Raw genomic sequence first — 20,512 nt, 5'->3', positions numbered from 1 at the left:
TAATCATCTGAACCCTGTGTGTTAGTCTGTGTACAGTAAAAGAAACAAATCCACAGAAACTAATATGTATAAAAGAGAGTTTTATATACAGGGCAAGTGCACTTCAAGAAAACATCTCAACCCAGTGCTGCCCTAGCCCACAAGTCCAAAATTAGCCCATATGTCCGACACCAATCCACAAAGTCCTCCTCTATCTCACAAAACATACACAATGATGCCGACGGCAGGAGGAAAGCCCATTGAGTGAACGTGTAAGCATCTCAGCACCAGCAGGGGTCTCCACACGGCTGCTTCAGCACCATGGCTGCATCAGAGTAGGTCCATGTGGCTTCTCCTCAGGGATGTCTTGCAGGAAGTCAGCCTTGCCAGCTAAAGCAGTGAACTGGCTAAGGCAGCTGCACCCTGGTCTGACCATCAGAAAGCAAGAGACCTGAGAACTAGAAAGGGGACATTCACTGAGCCATTTATCTCTCTGCCCTTCAATTAACCCCACATGTGTTTATCAGCCAGATTGGCACAATAAGCTATAACTATCTCACCCTCCTAGAGCCTAGGAAAACCTAAGGATCAGTTCTACTCTGTCCTATCAGTTCACTGTGAATTGAAATGAATTGAACAGCATGCAACAACCTTAACAGATCTTTCGCTTGCCTGGTCACTATAGCAACGCATTGCAAAATTCTTGATGCACACAAAATCCTTGAGCAAGATTAATCCTTTATTTTTATAAATAAGCCACAGTCCCACTAGAGATTACAACAAACATACCTGATTGGTCAACTTATTCATGTGGTCCACAAATTCAATAGAAGGTAATATTATAAAAACTATGGATTTGAAGCACTTAGTTGCCTGAGAAAGAAGTTTCGATGGAGCCTATTGTGGTCCTAGTGTTCTGCCTCTCCAGTTTGCTTCTCGTTTCCCTGTGGAGACAGAGCTACAGGAAAGGGAGGCTCCCACCTGGCCCCACTCCTCTCCCAATTATTGGAAACCTCCTACAGTTAGATATGAAAGACATGAACAACTCCTTCAGAAATGTAAGTATCTCGCTCTTCAGTAGCTGCCAGATGGTAAGTAAAATAAACTGTACTTTTCCCCCAAAAAATACATTTTATTAGGAGCTAATCCAGACATCATACCATTTCACAATTCAATCACATCAAGCAATACTGTACCATTTGTTACTACAAACTCTTTGATATCAGTCCCCTCCCCCCCCCACCTCCCCCACAGACCCCTTAGTAGCCATCATTCTGGTTATTTTCGCTATAGGTTCATCAATTCTGAGGTTCACATACCAAAAACAAATACGCAGCAAAGATTCAAGAAGATTACCCACAATCACAGAATACAACAGAGATAAACCCCAATTAGGAAGAAAAAAACAAACACAGAAAATGTTGAAAACCAGACCTAGCCCAAAGTGTATCAGAGGGTAGAGCAAGTGAGAGGTTTGAATCATTCAAGTCAGATTTATAATTTTAATCTACTATAGTCATTTCTCCAATAGGCTCTCTCTGATAACCAGGTTATTCCCATCTCTGAATTATGGTCAGAGGGAAATCACCTGAACCTTATTCCATGTGTAGATCCTGCAAATATAGTCTGGGCTCCCACTGCCATCCATCGCCTTCTGTACACCAGAACCTCACAATTGAAACTCTGATAGTATTCCTTCCTTCAAATTTGAATTAGCTAATTTATAATCCTTAGTTCATGGATGTTGGTGTGATTCTTCACTTTGATGACTCTTTGTTTGGAAACAAGCTTCTAAGACCCCAGGCACTATTCTATCTGATAGCTGGGCACCATCTAACTTGTTCACCACACTTGGCTATAGCACCCACATCTTCTGTGCTTCCTTCCTGAAGGCAAGTCTCAGGCAGGGCCATGACATAAGAACTAATTGTAGATAGTAGCTAGATAGTTAGATAGTAGCTAGAATTAAGTGCAAGCCCCAAATCCATTCCTGGATCTATGATGTTTTATCTACCTCAAGCTCCCCTTGGACACCTTGTTAATTTATGGTAGAAAATCTTACCCAGTCATCCCCCTAGAGCATAAGGATCTTCTGTCAATAGTGCTATTGATTAGGCCACAGTACTAATATTTAAAACACTGTTGAGAGAGAGAGATTGAAAATGTAGGCAACTTCATGTCGCAATACCTGAATTATTCACTGTACAGAATAAATCCTTACGTGGCTGGACTCTATTTTCACAAACAATGATTATAAAGGAAGGGGGAGGGGAGGATGACCACTTAGTGGCTCATGCAAAGCTATAACAAGGCCCCCCCTGACTGGCAGATTTCCTATCAGAGGAATGAGGGATACTGATTGGAAAGTTAAGTCAGGAGAGAGGAAAGTGAATAGACAAGTCTCGGAAAAGACGTGCATGTCTGGTGGTAGACAATGATTGACGGCCGGTATACAAGTGGGGGAGGCAGGGGAATAACTAACAATGCTTCTAAGGATCTTAAGTATGCCTCGTAATATGCACTTAATAAGCCATGTTGGCCTGAGTTTTGTACACCCCCTCGGAACCCATGCCGAGTGTCACAGAGTACTGGGGCATTGAATCCTGGATCTTCACGGTGCCTAAGACGCTCTAAAGGCCATACCAGAGGGATCCATTGTGGAAACTCCACTAGGTGAACTACAAGCTACCTCAAACACACCAGCAACCTGAGGACTTGCAACTGAAATTACAATGGTATGTGTAGAAGCAGAAGACAGCTCAACCAAGAGTATTGAACTGTCTATACAGGGATCAAAATTGACTCAGTACACCCGTGTCCAACTTTCTGCATTAACCTGTACTTTTAAATGACTTTATGCTTGATAAAGTGGGGGAACAGTAAGAAAGAGGAAGACTCTGGAGGTAGTGGATTGACACTGGGGCTGCAATAATGGACTCAGACATAAGAACAATTATGCGGCTGATGAAAGAGCGTGGAGTGTTTTGTTCTGTTGTACACAGGATCACTATGAGTTGAAGCCTAATTGATAGCACCTAACAATAACAAACTTTTAAACATAGATTTTTCCTAGGGGCAAAGCAAATCCTTCTACTATGATCTATTAAGGATGTTGTGTAGACTTTAGAACAGGGTCTAAATCCCACCACTCTGTCTCATATGGCCTGGGTCACCAATGGCTAGATAGAAACTAGTTCAAAAGAAACAATTTAAGAACATAATACAGGGCAAATTCCCCCCTTTGGTTCTATATAAGTAGTTAACTATTTTTTCCTAATGGGAGGTCCACCACAACTTACCCACCAAAAGAAATGTAAATACCTTCTCAAAGACATGCATGTCCACATCCCTTCCATCCTGCCTTGAATTTCCAGGAAGGTTTGCTTATCCCTCTTGTTAGGAGTACCTGTTAATGTGGGGTGACCTTAGCACTGTGTGTATGGCACCCATTGGACGGTCTTCTCCTTCTCCCTCATCTTGAAAAACTGACCCGAGCTGAAGGGAAATCCTGTCTGTCATAGTAGTTTTTAAGATGTACATACAGAGAGGGTGATCTATGGTTCATGGGCAGTAGACAGGCTCTCTACCTTGTTGCTTGGGAGACCAGATTAGAACATTCCATAGCCCGAGAGCAGAAGCCTGCCTTCGTCTTGGTGTTCATCCTCACAGTAGGGGCTCATACATTATTTATCCTTTTGTGATGGACTAACTTCACTAGGAACAATGGTTTCCAGGCCCCTCCATGTCGTGAGGAATGTTATGGTTTCATTGCTGTTTCTCAGGGATGCATAGTATTTCATTATATGTATGTACCAGTGCTTCTATATTAATTCTATGATGAACATTTGGGCTATTTCCAGCCTCTTGGTATTGTGAACTGTGCTGCAGTGAGCATGGAAGAGCGAATGTCTGCACATGTTCAGTCTGTTAGTGTTTTGGGTTATATGTCCAGCAAAGGAATTGCTGGGTATTATGGCATTTCTGTTGCCAGTTGTGTGTGTGGTCCAGCCCCACATCCGGATGGGTCCTAAGGGACCGTTGTATAATTGAGGGGTAAATTAAAGAGACATCACACAAGCATGCAAGGGCTCACCTTCTCCATGGTGACAGGAACCAGAAAGAGCTAGTAATGTATTCTCTCACAAGCTTATACAATCTTGGACATGCAAGCCATGGTTATACATACATAACAGGAAGGGGTTCTATTAGAGGCATACAAATAACAGAAGGGGGACGAGCTAGGGGTCTACATGAAATAGGAACGGGAAGTATTAGAGGCATACATGTGACAGGCAGGTACATACTAACAAGATGGGCGGATTCTAGGGTTAAGATGGTGGCTGAACCTTAGGCCTCTCTGAACCGGCTTGACCTTGACTGTCTTTGAGCTCCTCTCCAGAAGAACAATCTACGATCCTTATCAGAAGGGAGTGGGCCGGACTTAAAATGGGACAGACAATAGGGTCTGATTGTTCTTGTTGGCAGACAACCTTCAGGGGAGCAGCCTTCAAGTGTATAGACTAGCAACCATGTGCTTTCAAGTAGCACCTAAAGTTGACATTATTACATTGGACATCATGGGGAATAACTTTTACTTAGAATGTGACTGGGATACATCTCCAACCTACAAACGTGAAGGTTTCTCCCATGGGAGCGCCGGCCTACCAGACTCCTTAAAGTATGGAAGTAGAGAAATGTGTCTGCATACATCCTCTTCCAGGTTCTGTTTCCCACATTTCCCCCTTTTGTTTTATGTTTTAAATTCAAAAAAACGATTAAGGCAACATGGTCATTTTCTATACATCTGAAGCCTTCTGACTACCAAGACAAAATTAATGACACCTGGCATGAAACAGGGAACCATTAGAGAGGTCTGAGGGGCTGGCCCCAATCCCAACTACATGGACAGCCCACCCTGTCTCCCCAGAAGAATGTACTTCAGAGGACAGCACTGAAGCTATAGGTCAGGGAGAGGGACATGTCTGATCAGAGCACATAGGAGCATATAAAGGGGGAGGGAGAGAGGAGCACATCCTGGCTGGCCCACCAAGCCTTGAGGACAATATCCTGGCTCACAGCAGCCAATGCACAGAGAGGGTCATATGGCACTGGTACAGATAAGATCTGAAAACACAAGGAATCCAGGACAGATAAACCCCTCAGGATCAATAATGAGAGTAGCGATACCAGGAGGGGAAGGGGAAGGTGGGAGGAAAGAGGGGAAACCGATCACAATGATCCACATATAACCCCCTCCCTGGGGAATGGACAACAGAAAAGTAGACAAAGGGAGAGATCGGACAGTGTAAGATGACAAAATAATAATAATTTATAAATTATCAAGGGTTTGTGAGGGAGGGGCCGGGGAGGAAGGGGAAAATGAGGAGCTAATACCAAGGGCTCAAGCAGAAAGCAAATGTTTTGAGAATGATAAGGGTAACAAATGTGCTTGACACAATAGATATATGTATGGATTGTGATGAGTTGTATGAGTCCCCAATAAAATTATTTTTAAAAGAAAAAAATATAATGACACAGCCATACCAGAACTTGGGGGATTAAGCACCCCCCAAACCCTCACCCCAAGCCTATCCACCAGTTGTTTAATTGTGCAAACACTAGGGCATGAATCAAAATATAAATGTATTGAAAATGTCTGTTTTTAGCTGTCTTAGTATCTAATGGGCTATTTTCCTTGCCTAAACTATGTGAAAGACTTTGAAAATTTCCTTTTTTAGTTGATTGACACCTGATGAGATGTTTCCCTTAAATTGCTGCCAATGGTTTCTATTAAAAGCCCAGTCCTGTAAGGTTACATTATATGGATAAGGGGTTCCATTAAACCTGCATTGTTTAGCATGAAGTGATATTGAAAGTTCATAATCTGATCTTGTAGTAAATGAGCAGTCTGTTGTAGTAGTGCAATAATTTTTGCATTAAAAATGTTCAGTTATGATAGAGTCCTGGAGTGTCTCTCTGGCAACGTCAGCAATGGTGGGAATTATTGTATCAGGAAGGCAGCACCATGCTCAGGAATCTGCACGGTCTTGATGTTTTAGGTAACTCTGACAACAAGAGTTGAAGTCTTGGATTGTCTTCCCATCCTCCATATCGCGCATGGGTTGTCCTCTCCTTCCTGGACTTGGGCCAAACTTGTCTCCAGACAAGTGTAAGCGGGGCCATTGTCCAATTTCAGACAGTGAAACCGGACCATAGATTGCTGATGACATGTGGATTCACCATTCATGGATGTTGCCCATAAAAATCCTGAGAAAGTATCTATAGTAACATGTACCTCTCCCAGGCATTCAAATGAGTGTATGCGAGTGACATCCTTTGCCAGAGTGCGTCTGACTGTTCTCTGAGTGAATTGACTCCATCAGGCCCCTCCGTAGTGAGGGTGGCTGACACTGAGTGCATTCTCTGACCTTTTGTCTGGCTGGGGCCCGTGTTAGATGAGACCTTTGTCTTAGGCTAGCAGCGTTGTTGTGCAGACTCTGATGCTCAGCTTTGGGAGTGTAAGAATAGCAACAGACAGATGGATGGAGTTTGGCCGTTGACACTGTGGTTGACAAGGACTAAAGGAAAGATGAAATTAGACAGGTTGGTCTAAAGTTTAAAGCGTTGTCAGGAACCTGATCCTATGGCATGACTTAGCCTGAGAGGGCTAGTTGTTGAGAATTTGTGAAGGGGTGTGCAGTCTGAATCATAGGAAGTCATGTGGGGAACTCACTGGCTTGCTGAAGCAGTAACTTGAAATGGCTAGGACTGGGTTGACAAGAACCCAGTTGGATGAAGATAAAATATTTGACCCTGCGAGTTGATACCTTTTGCTTATTGGCTTGATGAATGGTCTGCCCTGGTTTGACTTTATTTATGGATGCAGATTCAAAAGGTTTCAACTTCAATAAAGATTCTACACATCTAAGACCATGGTTGTTTCCTCAGAGCACTGGGTTGCTAGGAATGGACAGTTCAGAAACTGCATACCCAAATTGTGAGGAGATAGAGGTATAAAGAGACTAGCTTACCAACTGTCATAGATGTGAGAAGATGTTTATAGGAATATAGAATTCAGGTGTATGTGTTCACATAACTAATTGTTAGTCATATAACATTTTTATTTTGCTTACTTGTAGAATATAAGGTATAAATGGGGCTGGTGCCTTTTCAGGAATATGTGTATTAGTTGTATCCTGTTAGGTACAAACATGATTTTATGATTTTCTTGGGGCTTATGTATGGTTAAAGAGGTGTACATATGTATTAAATTGGCAAAGAGTGATAGTTAAGGATTAGGTCAACCAGACACTCCTGGCTAGGAGTGATGTCATAGCTGTCAGTCAAGTCCCAGCCTGATGACACCTCCTTGATGCCATAGCCTTATGTATCAGAGCAAGATGAACTCCCCTCTACATATCCACTGTCCTGCCTGCTGGAACTCTGTCTGCCTCAAGGGATAGCTTCAGGTGGGACCCACAACCTTGAGAATTATAGGCCCTTTGCCATGTTTCCACCAACTTTGGATCCATGGGACTCTGCACCTACTGGCCCGTCATCTTCCTGCTTCCCAATTCACCAGCCTGCAGCTACATAAGGGTAATGAGGGACTTATGGACTATCATTGGACTTATGGACTTGAGGTGGACTGGGATTGGATGGCTTTTTCTATATAACATTATTTATGGATAGAAAACTCTTTCTTATACATGAGTGTCACTAGATTTTTTTTTTTGTTAGACAACCCAGCGTAACACAGAGATCTGTGTTAAAGTATTGATTTTGGATTTCTGTTCTGTTTTCATGTTTGCATTGATTGCTATAAATTACTTCTAATTAACCACTTTTCCTGTGTCCCAACAGTTCTGGTCTGATGTATTATTGTTCTCACATGTTCCAAGAAATTTCTTAGGTGCATCCTTTATTTTATCTATTACCCTGTAGTTTTTAAGTAGTATATTGTATGGTCTCTGTTTGTTTGTCTTTATGTTGTTTTCTTTTTATTGTTGATTTCAAGTTTTATAGCATTGTGATCTGAGAAAAAAATTTAACAATTTTTTAAATTTACTAGGCTTCTTTTGTGGTTGAACATGATCTATTCTAGAAAATGGATAAGACTGTATACTATGTTAATGTAGGGGTGAATACTCTGTATGTCTAGGATAGTTCTCAGCCTTCCTAATGCTGCAACCCTTTAATACAGTTCCTCGTACTTTGGTGACTCCCCAACCATAAAATTATTTTCATTGCTACTTCATAACTGTCATAAATTGGACAACCCCTATAAAAGAATCGTTCACCCCCAAAGGGGTCATGACCCACAGATTGAGAACCCCTGGTTGAGGAGGTTGAGCTGGTGGATTGTGTTTTTTAGCTCTTTTGTTTCTTTGAGTTTCTTTACTGATGATCTGTCTTTCCTTGAGAGTGGTTTGTTGAAGTCTCCTACTATTAATGATGAGCTGCTTATTTCTGTTTTCAGCTGTGTGCGATCTGACTGGTGCATTTGAGGGTTTCGTTAGAGGCGCATATGTTCAGAACAGTCACATGTTCCTGGCGTGATGTTCTTCTTGTCTTTCTTATGCTGTTCACCCTGAAGTCTACTTCATCACAGATCACTGATGTCACTCCTACTGCTTGTGGTCGCCATTGGTTTGGTAAATTATTTGCCATCTCTCAATATTTAAGGCTATTTTTGAATTTAAGGTGTGTTTCTTTGTAGGCAGCATAGAGATGGGTCTTGTTTTCCAATCCAGTCTGCTACTCTCTGTCTGTTGATTGGTGCATTTAATCCACTGACATTCAGTGACATTATTTATATAGACATGTTTGTTACTGTCATTTTGCTGTTTGGTTTCTTTTTTCCTTTTTTTGATAGTTTTTTTTCTTTCTTTTTTTAACAATTTATTGGGGCTCATACAATTCTTATTTTTTGATAGTTTTATGTGTGTTCCTCCTCTATTTTTTGTGTGGTTTTGAGAGCTGTTTTCCTCACATTGGTTTCTGAGTGGTGTCAGCCTTGTCTGCTGTTGTTGATGGTCTGTCAACAGTAATTGGTTAATATTTTTTGTAAAGCAGGTTTTGTGTTTCTTTGTTTGGAAATACCTTATTTCTTCCTCATATTTGAGGGATAATTTTGCTGGATTTAGGATTCTTGGTTGGCAGGTTTTTTCCTTTCAGAATTTGTATACATAACTCTATTGTCTGCCTAGTTTCTTCTGAGAAGTGCTTATTTTTTAGCAGTTTTCCTCGGTAGGTGATGTTCTTTTTCTCTAGCTTCCCTCAGGATTATCTCCTTTTCCTGGAAATCAGACAGTTTGACAAGAATATGCCGTGATATTGTTCTTTAGGGATATATCTATTTGAGGTTCTCCCAGCTTCTTGAATGGTTATTTCCTCCTCCTTTGTGATGTTGGGGAACTTTTCTTCTACGGTGTCTCATACTTTTTTCTCTGTAGATGTTTTTGTTTCTTCTTCTTCCATGATCCTGATGAGACATAAGTTGTTTCTCTTGATGGTGTTGTTAGGTGCCATAAAGCTTGTTCTGACCCATAAGATCCAGTGCACAACAGAATGAAGCACTGTGAAAACCTGCACCATGCTCATAATTGTTTTTATGATTGAGCACATTGTTGCATCCACGATGTTAATCCATTTTGTTGAAGAATTTTCTCTTTTTCTCTGCCCCTTTACTTTACCAAGCATAATATTCTACTCCAGGGACTGATCTCACCTGAAAATATACCCAGAGTGTACACAATGAAGTTTCACTATCCTTGCCTCTAAAGAGCACTCTGGCCATACTTCTCCCAAGACAGATTTGTTTATTCTTTTGGCAGTCCGTGGTACTTTTGATATTTTTCACCAGCACCACAATTCAAACACATGGATTCTTCTTCAGTCTTCTTTAATCAATGTCCAACTTTCAAATGCATATGAAGCAAGTGAAAATACCCATGGCTTGAGACAATCACACCTCAGTCCTCAAAGTGCCATCCTGGCTTGCTTTTAAATACTCTTGAACAGCAGGTTTACCCAATGCAACACATCTTTAATCTGTAAAGAAGACCACATTCCTCACAACTGGTCCAATAAGTAGTCATGATAGAGAATAGATTGAAGTTGTCAAGGATTTTGTCTTACCTGGATCTACAATCAATTTTCATGGAAGCCGAAATGAAGAGATCAAAAGACATTTCCCTTGATAGGTACCACATCATTCATGGGCTTACTTCTGATTCCATTGCTTTTTTGGTTGTGTTTCTATTGTTGTCTAAATTATTGTCTCCAAATGCACTGATTTGAATTTCTGCTTCTTCCATCTTATTCCTCTGATCATTTATTATGTTGCCTAATTCTGATATTTGATTTTTTTAATCTTGTGTGATTTCTTTTGGTTTAAGGATTTTAGCTATTCAATTTCTTCTATTGGTCTGATGAGTGTTCCCCACATCTTTTGAAAGACCCTAAACATTATGCCTGTGAATTCTGCTTCTGGTAGCTGCACGGCCTCTTCTCCAGAGTACTCCATCAGGTTTGGGTGATTTCAGGTTGTTGGTGTGTGTTTTTCGAATTTTGTTTTTGTTGTTTACTGTGGTTGACTGATGTTTCCTTGTTATTGTAGTTCAGCTATTAGTGGTGAGCTGGTGGGTCATGTAGAGGTTGCTGACTCCATATAGTAATGTGGAAAAGGTCTAATAAGGGTTACAAAATGTACAGTGGTGAAATGGGGAAAATGGGAGAGAAATGGATAAGTGTGGAAAGAGGAGCCGAAGGAGAAAGAGTAAAAGAAGTAATGAGAGTATTAACAAGTGACTGTATGGATAAGCCAACAGAATTATAAAAATAATGGGAAATGTACTATAAATTGCCTGGAATACAAAAATCTCAAGCAAACCCTCTGGCATTAAGTCAATTTATGCTCACAAGTAGCCCTACATCTTAATTCTGAGACTGCTTACCTTTATGGGAGCAGACAACCCCATCTTTCTCTCCTAGAGCAGTTGGTGACTATGGACCTTACAATTAGCCGCTCAACACCTATCTCCCAGCACCACCAGGACTCCTTGGCATACCAGAGCCTTCATAAATGGTGGTTATATTACCATAAATTCTGAATAAATTTCAGACATATTAGAAATTCCATGTTGTAGAATAAAAACATCAAAAGGCAATGACACCATTTCAAATTATGCACAATACATACAACAAACATTCTCTTTTGTTAATATATGCATCCATTTTCCTTTTCCCAGTTCTCAAAAGCCTATGGCCCTGTGTTCACTCTGTATTTTGGCATGAAACCCACGGTCGTGTTGCATGGCTATGAAGCAGTGAAAGAAGCTTTGACTGATCTGGGAGAGGAGTTTTCTGGAAGGAGTGATTACCCATTGATTGACAAAGCTAATAAAGGATTTGGTAAGTGTGTGTGCATGTGTGTGCGTGTGTGTGTGCGTGTGTGTGTGCGTGTGTGCGCGCACCTTGGGTAGTGTTAGGACAGAGAGGAATACTGAACTGAGATTGAAAAGCTGCTCTGGTAGAGTCGGACTCATCTGTGTGGAGGACAAGGTCTCTTCCTTGCAGAGAATCTATCTCCCTCCTCGTTTCTGCCATTCCTCCTGACAGGAGTCGTTTTCAGCAATGGAAAGACATGGAAAGAGACCCGGCGCTTCTCCCTCATGACCCTGCGGAATTTCGGGATGGGAAAGAGGAGCATGGAGGACCGAGTTCAGGAAGAAGCCCAGACCCTGTTGGAGGAGTTGAGAAAAACCAATGGTGGGTGACTCTTCACTTTCTTTCTCTACCATAGCATGTTTCTCCTCTAATGGGGTCCTGGGAAATATGTAAGCAGTGCCCAAGGCTTTATTCAAATGTAGAGTAGGAGGAACCGTTGTGGCTCTGGGTTATATGTAGGACTGCTAACAGCAAGGTCGTCAGTTTGAAACTGCCAGCTGCTCGGTGGGAGGAAGATGCGGCTTTCTACTCTCCCACATAGACAGTTCAACCCTGTCCCATAGAGTCACTGTGAGCTGGATGCAACTGAATGGCAGTGAGTCTGAGACTGAAGTGATTGAAGCGGAGAACATTGAAGGACTTCTGTTTTTATATCCGTGTGTACACTCACAACGTGTACACAGTATGACTTAAAAACAAACAAAATATTAAATATACCTCACTGCCAAGAACTTAGTGACGCTTCAGGATGATATAGAAATGCCCCTGTGGGTTTCCAAGACTGCAAGCCTTTCTGGAACTTTAAAACTTCCTTGGCTGCTATTCTTCCCAGGCTTGGGTTTGATTTCATGAGAAAATCCTGAAGGTCGACTCTTTTGGGTCTCCTTTAGTCAGCATCAAAAAGCAATTTTTTTTTGCCTCTTGAAAAATTTGAATGATCTCTTTTAGAACATTTCACCAGAGAATAATTGTCAAGGGGACCCTGTGGGAATGACCTCATCACATCTGATGGAGCGGGAAGCAAATGTTCTTTGCTTTCACTTCCTGAGGACTATGCGTATGGTAAACCTCCCTGCGAGTTTCTGCTAAGGCGCATGCACACAATTCTGGCCTACGTGCTGCTCCTCTATGGTTTTGACTGACTAAACATCGTACTGCTCCCTAATTAAAGTTCTCTGCTTTATCCATAAGGTGTAGTGCTCAAGCCCATCCATCACTCTGTGGGAGAAAGCTATGTCAGTCTACTTCCCTGAAGGTTTGAAGTCTTAGAATCGCAGTGGACCTTTCTACTCTTCTCTAATAAAGTTGCTATGAGTCAGAATTCACTACAGAGAAGTCCCATCTCTTGTTGCAGCTCTCATCGATTGTGATTCCTGTCAAACACAGACTATTTTAAAACACCCAGTATGAATTATGCACTGTTATAAACTAGCATTAAACATGTATAGAGTTTAAGGAAATTTCTGGGATGGCATAATTTGTAAAGTGCAAATAAAACCGTTTATAAAATTATTTATTTAACTGAAATTAAACTAATTATTCTCCCTGTCTTCTCTAATGATTAGTTGGTTCTTTTTTGGGGGGTGGGCTTATACTGCTCCAACATAATTCCGTTTTGGATTAGGACATTTATACTAAGCATTTACCTCTCACTTCCAGGTCTACTGACACAGAAGGTGCTTGCCACAATGACAATAGCTTCCTCCTTGGATTCCAAATTACCTTGGATTTTAATTCTTTCTTTCAAATTAAAGGGAAATGCAATAAAGATTTAGCTTTGGACTACCCATGCACACGTGCAAAGATACCTCCAAAGAATTTTCAAATATTTTCCAAAACTAAGCTAAGCAAAAGTCTTTCCTGAAAGCTGAAGTCACTGCTGTTCTAGGTTTGAGATGGTATAAGAAATGCTAACTCACAGACATCTGAGGGTTCCGCTCTCTGCCATTTCTTCAAAGCATGTTTGATGTGGGGACACATTTTAAAGTTTCATTTCTTAAATCCCCAAACCCCCCAAGAAAACACCACTGCCAACGAGTCAATTCCCACTCAGCAACCCCATAGGATAGAGTAGATCTATCCCTGGGGTTTTTTTTTATTGATTGGGATTAGTACACATATTAAATCACTCCGTAGTTCAGTCACCTCCAGCAGAATTGTAGTTTGCTACCACAATCGGTTTTCACACATTCTTTTTCTACGTGGACCCCTTGGCGCTGTCCCCAACCTCTGTGCCCCCTTCTTGCCAAAACCCTTATTCCACTTGCTGACGCTATAGGTTCATCTGTCCAGGTTTTCATACACCAAAACATGAGAAAACATATATGGCAATTTCAGGAGAACGACCCTAATGACCTAACACTTCTGAGATACCCCAAATATTGCAGTCAAAAACCAATAAAAACAATGCAACCCAAAATGTTGGAAACCAGATCAGGTTCAGCATGCATCCTAGGAGGAATCTGCTGACAACTTTTAACTGTTCAAGTCAGGCTTCTGCCTTTGACCTTCTTTGTTCAACTCTCGAATACACTCCGTTTAGTAACCACTCTCCTCCTATCCCTTGGGATCCCACTGCCATGCATAGCTTTCTTCAAACCAGATTCTCAGACTTTAGGCTCTGAGACTACAATTCTTCATGGGAGTCCAAGCCTCCTCTGACGGCTGGTGATTTCAAACTGTTGCCTTGGCAATTAGCAACCTAGCGCCACCAGGGTTCCTAAAAATCCCCTAACAAAATATAGTAAAACATTTCCTTTCCTTTCATTTAATTATCTGAAAATTTATGGAATTGACCTAAATGACGATCAAATTTTTAAAATTACTACCTAATTTTAAAATAACATAGGTATCCAGTAGATAGTTCTACTAGAACAATATCCCTCTAGTCAGGCACAAATAAATTCACTTTAAGAGTTGCTTGGAGAAGATGGCTATGACTGCCTACAACAAGAATGCCTTTCTTCCACCTAACTGACACCAAAGCCAAACTTACCACCATTGACACTGCGTCAATGCTAACTCACAGTGTCGCTGTAGAACAGGAGGGGAGCTGTGCACGAGGGTTTCCAAGAATGTAAAGCTTTACTGAAGCAAACAGCCTCGTGTGTCTGCCTGCCACGCAGTATCTGGTGGGTCTGAACCACCGGTCTCTTGGTTCAGCTCAGTGCTTACCCCCCGGTCTCACCTGCAGCTTCCATAACTGACAGGAAGGAGTAAAAGGTTCCCATCCATTAAACTTTCAGTCTGCTCAATGTGTGATTAGACTGCAACATGAAAATTTCTCCTTTCAGTTTAGGCAAGACATATTCTCAACATTACTGTTTGTTTTTCTTCTCATATGACCTGGAAGTTGTTTTGTTTGTTTTTGCTCTTAATCCTTTAAGGGATTAACCCTGTAAACAGTCTTTATGCTCTCTCTGCTAGTTTAATCTGTAACTGCTCCCTATATATGAAACGTTTTGAAGTTGCTATTCTTTCTTTCACTTTCCTTATCGATGCTTAATTGTCTACACAGGCTTTGCAGGCAGATGCCAGTCTGCGCTTACCAAGTGAATTAGTCAATATTTCTAAAAGTGATCTCTTTACTTTTTACAATGATTTTTCCTCAAAATTGCAGCAACTGTTAATTAAATTATTGTCAATAAGAGCAAAGAATATGGCTGGAATGTTGAGAAAACTATTATTGAGCTAGGTAGCATTGGCTTATCAATTCAGGTGGTGGTCAAATTTAAAATTTTATCCTGTTTCAGAGGCTGCTTGATCAGGTAGAAGCAAGGAGAAAAAATATGTGGCATGTTAATTGTAGGCATTTTGAATCTTTTGCTGACACAGGAATTCCTGGGTAGATATTCCTTAACAGTTTATAAAGTTTTATTTGTCTGTCATCTCAAGGACAGGGCATTTTATATGTATATTTTAATAATATCTTTAATGTTTACTTTTTTAGCTTTACCCTATGATCCCGCTTTCATCCTTAAATGTGCTTCCTGCAATGTGATCTGCTCCGTACTTTTCAAGAGTCGTTTTGATTATGCAGATCAGATTTTTCTTAACTTGATGGAAAAATTTGAAGAAAACATCAAGATTCTTAACACCCCATGGATTCAGGTGAAGTCGATTCTTTCTCCCTGAGAAATTATTCCTGTGTCTGTCTCTGACAAGTGAAAAAAATTGTATATGGACTAATCTGTTAAATGAATATAAAAGGCTTCCCCAGAACAGAGCATCATAGAGTGAACATCTTGGAAGTCTAGCTAGGCCGTTTATTTTTCTCATAAGAAAATGAATGCTCAAAATATGGACTTCTAATCTGCTGGCTCTTATAAACCCAGTTTCCAAGGAAGTACTTTGGAAACCAAATTCATACCCTCAATGCTCAGTGGATTCCAAGGCTCTTGTTGAAGTATTTCCACTCTACCTCACCACTTGTGAGGATTGCCTTTATTTCAATATATAATTACTTGTGGACCAGATAACTTGAAAGAAATATGATAGTTTCAGAGATCAAGGAGACAGATGTCTAGGACCATACTTGTTACTAGGAAGCATTGACTGAGGGAAGGAGGGTTGAGGTTCAGATGGGCTCCCAGTTGAAAACCGAATGGGCTATTCAAGGTCTGAATCATAATAACACAGTTTCCCAGTGCTGAGCTACCTGTCCCACACTCTCCCAAAGTGTATTATCTGAGAGAAGTCACTCAGCTACTCTGGAGCACAGTTTCTTTTTTTTTTTACATTTTATTAGGGACTCATACAACTCTTATCACAATCCATACATATACATACATCAATTGTATAAAGCACATCCATACATTTCCTGCCCCAATCATTCTCAAGGCATTTGCTCTCCACTTAAGCCCTTTGCATCAGGTCCTCTTTTTTTTCCCCTCCCTCCCCGCTCCCCCCTCCCAATGTGCCCTTGGTAATTTATACATCGTTATTTTGTCATATCTTGCCCTATTCAGCGTCTCCCTTCCCCCCCTTCTCTGCTGTCCGTCTCCCAGGGAGGAGGTCACATGTGGATCCTTGTAATCAGTTCCCCCTTTCCAACCCACTCACCCTCCACTCTCACAGCATCGCCCCTCACACCCTTGGTCCTGAAGGTATCATCTACCCTGGATTCCCTGGGAGCACAGTTTCTTTATCCACAAATGTTGCCTTGCCTTTCCTGATAGCTTTACGCCCCTCCCGGGTCTGAAATCCTGATTCTATTTCTGGAGTGCTCGCGAGGTGGGGACACAGCCACCACTTGCTTTGTGCTCCATAGACGGAGACCAACTCTCTTCTTATCCTCCGTAATCTATTACAAAATGGATGTCGTGGTAATTTATGCCATCCTATATTTCAAGGTTGTAAGGGAGGAGGGGACTAATATAATCTATGAGAGGCTTGATGCTTTAGAAGAGAAAATAGGGAATGAGTATCGAAATGGTTATCATCTTTGATTATGCAGTCCGTTTTCTACCTCAAATACTTTTATAAGCTTAGAGCATTATTTTACAGGAAGAATAAAAATTTCCCCCTCCAGATGGAGATCATTTTCAATGAATCAAATGGACTTTAATTTCTAACAATGGGTTGGCACATGGTATGTGTATTTTCATTAAACTCTTATATTTAATACACGATTCTCTTCTCTTTAGGTCTGCAATATTTTCCCCATACTCCTTGATTATTTTCCAGGAAGTCATAACAGATTTTTTAAAAATTATAATGACGTAAGACATTTCATTTTGGAGAAAATTAAAGAACACCAGCAATCTTTGGATTTGAACAACCCTCAAGACTTTATTGATTACTTCCTCGTCAAAATGGAACAGGTAAGATGTTAGCAGAGTGTCACTTATTGCTTTGCTTATGCATTTTATGATTCATTTTAAAGCCTGTACTCACAAGGCATGTTTAACTGCTCAGGAAAGCAATCCTGACAAGCACTTTGAGTACGTATGTGTGCTTGTCAGTGTCATACAAGAGTCTGAACTGGTTTGTTAGAGTAAATAATTAGAGTAATTGTAAATAAATGAATGGATTGCTATTTTATCACTAACAGTTTACCTAAGGAGAAATGGATGTGCTCCCGAGATGAACCGGGACCAATTCCAAGCAAGCTAATCCGCTGCATCTGGTCTATTTTGACGCATAGTTACCATATAGGACATATTATAACTGCTTCTCTGGGATTCCAAGGCTGTAAATCTTTACTGGAGCAAAACCTTAATCCCTCACACATAAAGCAACTAGTGAATTTAAAATACTAGCATTTAGTTAATAGCCCACGATGTAAGCTATTTTATCAAGTTAGAAAGCACCAAACATCATGCCATCAAATGAGAATGGAAATGAACACTGTACCCAGTGAGAAGGAATATTTGCTATATGGGACAGAGAACCCATTTCAGATACACTGAATGGTCTATACGAAGGATGAAAGGACATTGTTCAATGTCCAATTTTTAAAGCCTTGTGCTTGATAGCTGTCTTAACTCTTCAAGCGCAAAGGGGTCTGATATAAAACAAGACGGTCGCTGTTCACCTCGGATGTGGCTCCAGCCGGAGGCGCACAGGGTCCAAGACGTCGCAGACTGGGGACCCGGAGCAGCTGAAAACAATAGCTCTTCAAGTCTGCCATAAAAAGGCCCTCCAATAAACTACACTGCCGAAAAGAGAAAAGAAATCAAACTAAGAGGCCGAACCCGAACCTGAAGAATGTGTGGTAGGAAAGGTACTGGACCGACGTGTTGTGAATGGGAAGGTGGCATAGTTCCTAAAAAGGAAGGGATTTCTAGAAGCTGATAATACTTGGGAACCTGAAGGAAATTTAGATCATTCTGAATTAATTGAAGCATTTCTCGATTTTAAAAAAATCTAATAAAGCAAAAGCTGGAGCAAAAAGAACTTTATCTGACAGTTAATCTGATGACAGCAAATCAAACAAGAAAATTGGTGGCCCAGACAAGAGTAGGGAATTCACATTCCTCTTGAAATGGAAAAACTCACATGAGGCAGACTTGGGGCTGACAAAAGGGCAAACATGAAATGCCCTCAACTTTTAATTGTGTGTATGAAGAGAGGCTAACTTGGCATTCTTGTCCAGAAGGTGAAACTCAAGATTGTTTGAAATGATATATATATATAATTATGTACAATATATTATACATAAATCACAAATATCCATAATTTGGGTCTTGGAGTTTTTGTGCTTGTTTTTGTTTTTAACTATTAGTGTGTAGAATACATTCTCATGGAAATCAAGTTTGATATGTTTGCTTTGAAGTAGTATTAGGGGGTTAGTTTGTGGTTGCATCAATAAACATTACCATACAGCCCTCTCCATGGGGAAGAACAACAGAAAACACAGGGGAAGTGAGACAGTGGTTGATGTAAGATATGAAAATAATAATAATTTATAATATACCAAGGGGGTCTGAGGGGGGAGGGGCGGGCAAGGGGAAAATGAGGAGCCGATACCAAGGGCTCAATAGAAAGTAAATGTCTAAAAAAAATTTTAAGAAAGTAAATGCCTAGAAATAAATGAAGGCAACATATGTACAAACATGCATGATGCAATCAATATGGATTATAACAAGAGTTGTAAGAGTCCCCAATAAAATGATCTTTGAATAAAAAATATATAGTGCTGGTAACTTTAAACAAACGAAACTTTCTGTAGTTTCTTCATTTATCAAAAAAGAACATTTGATACCAAGGTATATTATTTCCTCAGCATTTGAAAATAACTTTTCTAAATATTGGGAAATTCTTCTTAGTAGAATTCTGATTTAGTAAGGGAGATGTCAGACAGTGTAAGATATGACAAAATAATAATAATTTATAAATTATCAGGGTTCATGAGGGAGGGGGCAGTGGGGAGCAGGGAGGGAAGGGGAAAATGGGGAGCTAGTACCAAAGACTCAAGTAGAAGGCAAGTGTTTTGAGAATGATGATGGCAACAAATGTACAAACGTTCTTGATACAAAGGATGCATGTATAGATTGTGATAGGAGTTGTATGAGCCCCCAATAAAATGGTTTGAAAAACTAAAGGTGATAATGAAGAAGGGGAGAAAAATTCTGATTGAGTCATTACTAAATCAGAACTGTTTACCCCATCATATATACCTAAGGACCATTCTGGGGTTTGGGGTTCTTTGTTGTTTGGTGTGTGTGTGTGTGTGTGTGTGTGTGTGCATAAATACATATGTACATTTTATTTTATTTTACATTCACCAAGAACAAAACTATTCTAAACAAAAATGGTGTTTAACAACCGTGGGCGTCTTGCTGTTGTTACGGGGCTGCTATCCTTCCGAGCAACTCAAGAAGCAGGCCACCTCAAGTAAAATGGGCGGGAAGTGAAATGTGCAAGCTATAAGCTTTCAAATCAAATAAGTGATCCAGTGATTAATGAAACAACTTTTTAAAATCCATACCTGTAGAATCATATAGATGAAACTTTATTTGCAAAATTCCCTGAATGAAAAAAAAATCTTACCACTTTTCAAGACCTCCCACCCAAATAAGAAAACTAGACTAATATTATGACATTTTCATGGTTTATGTAAGTGAACATTTAGATAACTGTATTTTTTACAGAAAGTTGCAAACTGAGTTATATGGAAGGTCTTAAGACCTTGCTGGTGAAAACCTAATAAGCTGGTTAGCGATGCTGCCGTTTAGGACCTGCTGCATAAATGGGTGAGCAAACCTGTCGTCTCAACTATTGACCTGCATGGTTTGTTTTTTATCCCAAGCGACTCTTTACAGCAGGTTCAATCTTCTCAGTGCTTGGGTGACTCTAGCTCCGCTAAAGCCAGGAAAAATAACTTTGTCATAATCAGAGTGTTGATCCAATTGTATATTGTTTACTTTATTGTAAATACTGGTGGACAGTATTAATAGGTTTATATTCCTTTTAAAAATACATAAAACAAGATTATCCATTATTTTATAGTCTCAGAGATCTCTATAGATTTGATTTACTGGAAACTTGAGGTCAGGAACCCAATTAAAGGACTTTGTATGGAAATTTTCAGGAATGAGGCCAGATGTCTTATCTCAAAATTGTAACAGAGTAGAAAAAA

At 40.3% G+C, this 20,512-nt stretch overlaps 1 protein-coding gene across 1 annotated transcript in view; it reads left to right on the top strand.

Moving 5' to 3' along the window:
* The first annotated feature begins 869 nt into the window (after positions 1-869).
* Positions 870-20,512, top strand: part of LOC142428639 (cytochrome P450 2C19-like) — a 36,994-nt gene continuing 17,351 nt past the window's right edge. Inside the window, exons 1-5 of the mRNA XM_075533445.1 lie at positions 870-1,037; positions 11,232-11,394; positions 11,602-11,751; positions 15,380-15,540; positions 17,076-17,252. Of these exons, the coding sequence (XP_075389560.1) occupies positions 870-1,037; positions 11,232-11,394; positions 11,602-11,751; positions 15,380-15,540; positions 17,076-17,252 (819 nt within the window). The remainder of the gene's footprint in view (positions 1,038-11,231; positions 11,395-11,601; positions 11,752-15,379; positions 15,541-17,075; positions 17,253-20,512) is intronic.

Source organism: Tenrec ecaudatus, chromosome 16 (genome assembly GCF_050624435.1).
Source record: "Tenrec ecaudatus isolate mTenEca1 chromosome 16, mTenEca1.hap1, whole genome shotgun sequence".
NCBI lineage: Eukaryota > Metazoa > Chordata > Mammalia > Afrosoricida > Tenrecidae > Tenrec > Tenrec ecaudatus.
The sequence above is the reverse complement of the archived record's forward strand: the minus strand, read 5'-3'. Positions and strand labels throughout refer to the sequence as shown.